Source organism: Portunus trituberculatus, chromosome 50 (genome assembly GCF_017591435.1).
Source record: "Portunus trituberculatus isolate SZX2019 chromosome 50, ASM1759143v1, whole genome shotgun sequence".
Classification (NCBI taxonomy): domain Eukaryota; kingdom Metazoa; phylum Arthropoda; class Malacostraca; order Decapoda; family Portunidae; genus Portunus; species Portunus trituberculatus.
The window spans coordinates 9,601,393-9,606,642 of NC_059304.1; the positions used below are offsets into that span (position 1 = coordinate 9,601,393).

The following is a 5,250-nucleotide window of genomic DNA, read 5'->3' on the forward strand; positions in this document are numbered from 1 at the left end:
ACCCACCCCATCACCGACAACCTTGGCGGGAGACATTAACGTTCCTCGTCTATTCATCTACTCACATGTGAACCTGTGTGCGCACGGAATCTTTATCTACGTATGCTGACTGTCTAAATTCATTTCAGCCCGCTAGAATGCCTATATATCTCCATCACCTAACACACAACCCAGAGCCAAGATTTAGTTCATTAATAAAGGATGTAGATGAAAACTTGTTCTTGTTGCGTCTTCTTCCAACTAATTCCAACGGAATATACTGTAGTTAAATTAAAGTCAATGAGGTTTTCATGTTTTTTTTTTTTATTCTTATGGAATTTAATAATTTCTATAGCATCAATAACAAAATACCACTATAAGAACATGACCAATCATGTCGGCAGTCTTTGAAAAATACCACTAATGAGAGAAGTAAGTGTTTAAGAATACAAACATTGACAATACAAATGAAAGGAGATAAGAAAGGACGGCAGTGGATCATTTACATGATTATTACGAAATGGGGTACAGGGAACAAGACGCAAATCACATGCACTGAAATATAAAGTGTGGCACAGTGAGTATGCAGCGCTGTCAATGCGAGTTGTGTTGGGATGAGGATAACATACGTTTGGGGGGCGGTGAGGAGGATTGCAGTAGTGTATACATGGTATATCTTGGAGGGAGGGGTTGGTGGCAATGTTAGCACTGACAACCACGAGTTCAAAACGAATATAGTGGCACTTTGACAATGCTGCGGTGACTGGTGCAAGGTGCGGGGAGAGGCAGTGCTAGGCTGGGAGAGGCGAGGGTGGTGCATGGCCGTGCGAGGCCGAATCGAGATGACAAGCCTCACCCAGAGTAGGCTAACCGGAACAAACATGCGATGATAGGTGTCAGTGCTATACCAGCGGTACAGGTGTATCGCGGACAAGTCTGTGATACGCCTCTGTTACCGTACTAAGAATGAAGATGTGTGTGTGTAGGTGATAGTAGCCGGAGAATCATAACTAAACATAAAACATGCATAGTGGTGCATGCAAGTATGTACACCTGATGACACCTGGCTGTAGGTAACTATATAACCATGAGTGTGTGGTGGAGCTAACCATACAGCGCGGGCATAGCCATCCACACATGCAGCAGGTGTCATAGCACTGCCCATAAGCTGCTATATACAAATAAATATATGACTGAAAAACGCTTGGTTATACACATTTCTTGTACCTTTTACCTTGAGGAACGGTAAGAACGAGTTTCTCTCTCTCTCTCTCTCTCTCTCTCTCTCTCTCTCTCTCTCTCTCTCTCTCGGCATGAAGTCATCAGTCAAACACGAACAAAAAATGTACACTGTTCGGCTGTATTACCAATGAAGATATGACGGTTAACCAGTTCACATGCTAAACTAAAGAGTGAGGGGAAGAAAAGGAAGAGGAGATGGAGGCGGAAGGAGGTGGTGTCACAATCATCACAATCCCAGCTAGAACTAAAAGTGCATAGTTACTCCATTCATAGGACGCTTGCAGGCTAAACCACCAAGGCCGCACGCATCACACAAGTCCTCGTGATCGAAGCAGGGTGTAGCACGGGGCATGCTGCTGAACCACCCGCCAGCCACTCACGGTGGAACGGTGCTGAAATTTTACTCGTTTCGCTACGTTAGGATTCGTCCATTACTCCTGGAAGCAAATGCCACGAGCGGCCACAAAACTGTCTTGCGGTTCTCGCGATAAGAGGTAACATGAGAGGAAACCGAGGGAGGCGAGGAGGAAGGTACAAGTCATCTGATCAGACCAAACACACACACACGTACCGCGTAGTGTAGTGGTTAGCACGCTCGACTCACAATCGAGAGGGCCGGGTTCGAGTCCCGGTAAGCGGCGAGGCAAATGGGCATGTGTGGCCCCTGTTCACCTAGCAGTAAATAGGTACGGGATGTAACTCGAGGGGTTGTGGCCTCGCTTTCCCGGTGTGTGGTGTGTGTTTTGTGGTCTCAGTCCTATCCGAAGATCAGTCTATGAGCTCCGTAATGGTGAAGACTGGCTGGGTGACCAGCAGACGACAGCGGTGAATTACACACACACACACACACACACACACTCGGTAGCTCAGTGGTTAGAGCGCTGGCTTCACAAGCCAGAGGACCGGGGTTCGATTCCCCGGCCGAGTGGAGATATTTGGGTGTGTCTCCTTTCACGTATAGCCCCTGTTCACCTAGCAGTGAGTAGGTACGGGATGTAAATCGAGGAGTTGTGACCTTGTTGTCCCGGTGTGTGGTGTGTGTCTGGTCTCAGGCCTATCCGAAGATCGGAAATAATGAGCTCTGAGCTCGTTCCGTAGGGTAACGTCTGGCTGTCTCGTCAGAGACTGCAGCAGATCAAACAATGAAACACACATACACGGTACCGGCATCTAATCATGCATACCCAAAGCACCCGCAGGAGAAAACCAATTCTCTCTCTCTCTCTCTCTCTCTCTCTGCACCTAACGAGGGCCCTCCATACCGCCCAGCTTCGACCCACCAGGGGAGGCGAGAGGCTGGAGGCTTCCCCACCCACCTCGTCATCGCGGCCCTGCCTCCCTCCCAAGGTTGTCTCTCCTGCACTCACGGTTCGGGCTTTCTACTGACCGTTTTTTTTTTTTTTTTTCTGTTTTTTTTTTTTTTTTTCTTTTTGCGAGAAGGTGAAGGGGCGAGGTAAGGCGCCGCCATTCTCCCTGTCCACATTCTCTTCCAGCCCGCTCCATTCAACTCTACTGACTCACGCTCGCCGTTATGAACGATTGAGTTAATGTGGCGTAAAGAATTAACAAGGCGAAGATATTTGCATCTCGCTTTTAAAGGTGGGAATACTTTCGTCGGCAACGCAGAATCAGTCTAATCCGTGTGTGTGATGAACACACAAGAGAAGGGCGAGGGGGTAGGGGAGAGATTGGAGGGAGGCTGAGTGACGCAAGCATTTGGCAGGTAATCGCAAGCAGCCAAGCAGGGCCGTCTGAGACTCCCAAGGATGTCTCTGTCTGCACGCCGCTGTTTCCGTCTGAGGCGAGACAAGGCAACATGACCGGGGGGAAAGGGCGCGGCACAAGCATCTGTTACTTTACTCACGATATACAACGTCGCCTTATATCTCCTGCTGATAGCATGCAGTGAAACATTTTTTTTTTCTTTTCTCCCGATAGCGCACACCTGCAGATGAACACCATGACCTTGAAGATGAATATGATGTAAACCTAGCGAGAATGCGTTCAGCCTTGTAAAGTAACAACACTGTCCAAGATATTATGTTGCCCTACTATACATAAACAGGTGTATTACATAAAATCAGTATTGTTCTGTTCAACTACGTAGCTTACAAGCGAGAAGACAAAATCTTTACAACTATTCCTTAGACGCTTTCTGTCTTGGCAACTCCTGTACTGAAACAAAGGGTGTGAGAGCAAGGCATTACAAAAGGTCACAGTACCTGTTTGCGCTTGTAGTTTGCACCGACGGGGTCAAACTTGCTCTTGAAACCTTTCAATTGTGCTTCGGCCTTTTCAAGGGGAAGCTGTTGGTCTTTGGCCAATAGAAGGTAGGTTCGCCACTGCTCTGCGTCAAATCCCCAGTGAATGGTCTGATTCTCAAGAGACCTGTGGGCGTGGCAGACGAAGCGTGCCGGAGGCAGCAGGCCATGGCACTCCTCGCACTCAATGCAGGCGGCGTTGGGATTGGTGTAGAGGTCGTCCCACACCAGCCCTTTGCACTTTCCAAAGCAGGTGTGATACACACGCAGCTTTGGGTGATCCTGAGGCTTAGAAGGGTCAGGGACAGGGGCGCGGGTGGGATGGGCATACAACAAGGCTTGAGTAAGTCTCTGGGCGTCTGTGTTAGTGATGAGGCCGCAGGAAGGGGCGCAATGGGGAAGGACACCTGCTACCCTGAGGGCATCCAGCTGAGCCTCGTTACAGCCATCCAAATATATACGCAGTTCCTCACACACAGCGTTGATCTGGCTCAGGGAAAAGTCTCGCAGGACAGTATTCAAGATTTGCGGCAAACACAGTCGCATTTCTCCGCCCACATTAAAACACGTGATGGGTTCCCCGTCAAGCAGGGTCTCTCGAACCCAACCTGCACCAGGAGAACCCTTGTCTGCTGCGGCCAGCACCGGCCAAGGTTGCGGCGGGAAGGGCGCCGGAGCTAAAAACACCCCGGGTTCCACCCACGACTCCTCCACTCCGGTGGTGGAGTCAGACGCACTGGTGGTGATGTTGGCAGAGTTGCAGGTGGTGGCAGTGTCGCTGGCAGAGTTACGGACGAGGCTGGCAGTGGTTGTGGTGGTGGTAGTGATATCTACGGAGGTGTCTTTACAGTCGGGCTGGGTGGGCTGTGGACCAGCCGTGGGCGTGTGGTTGGTGGGCAGACTGGATGTTTGAAGTCGCCTACTTTCAATATCAACAATGCAACGACGAGGACCATTTTCAACCTTGTTCTTTTTATGGTCTACCTCGTAGAGGAGCGCCTTTTTGTAGCTGATCCCGCGGTACAACTCGTGCTTGGTGGTGGCGTCGAGCTGCTTGATGGAGGGACGGTCGTCGTCACAATCTGCCACCTTTTTACTTACGCCCATCCTGCCCGTGTCGTTTAGGTAACAGTTAGGTCCCGGCCCATGGAGACTGGACATCGCACTATTTTGATAACTGCGCAACACACGCTTAAGGTGTGGACTGTTGTCCGGTGCCGCCATAAGGCCTAATCAATGCACACTGGGCACTACACGCACTAGCACATCACTGCACTCACAACTGAGGAGCGGCGGTACGTGACCATCATCTCCCGTCAAAGGTTCTTCACTTACTACCACGGCAACTCGACACTCGCGCGAGCCACTCTTCCCGCCACCGCTCAGCCGCCGTCCTCTACACTTGCCACACACTTCCCGCTTCACCACTATACGCCCATTTCAGACGAATATAGCACTTCATTTATGTACATTTCTTTTCAGATTACATACAACACTTCATTTCACTTAGTGTAGGTTAGTATTGTGTATATATGTATATATATATATATATATATATATATATATATATATATATATATATATATATATATATATATATATATATATATATATATATATATATCATTTTGAGCACGGGCGTCATGATTTGCAGGGAGTTGTCACCTTGAAAAATTACCGACAAAATATAATACACGGTGAGCAGGTTTATGTCATGCAGAGTTAGCTTATTAGGAATCAACTGCATGTTGTAGATGCTAAGCCAAGG

The 5,250-nt window shown here is 48.8% G+C and overlaps 1 protein-coding gene across 5 annotated transcripts in view; it reads right to left on the bottom strand.

Annotated features, from left to right (window-relative positions):
* Positions 1–4,835, bottom strand: part of LOC123499485 — a 143,052-nt gene extending 138,217 nt beyond the window's left edge. For 2 of the 5 annotated variants that reach the window (XM_045247507.1, XM_045247506.1), the window contains exon 1: positions 3,444–4,835. In XM_045247507.1, the coding sequence (XP_045103442.1) occupies positions 3,444–4,706 (1,263 nt within the window). In that variant the 5' untranslated portion in view covers positions 4,707–4,835. The remainder of the gene's footprint in view (positions 1–3,443) is intronic. The other 3 variants (XM_045247508.1, XM_045247509.1, XM_045247510.1) reach the window with 2 other exon arrangements.
* Positions 4,836–5,250: the final 415 nt, after the last annotated feature.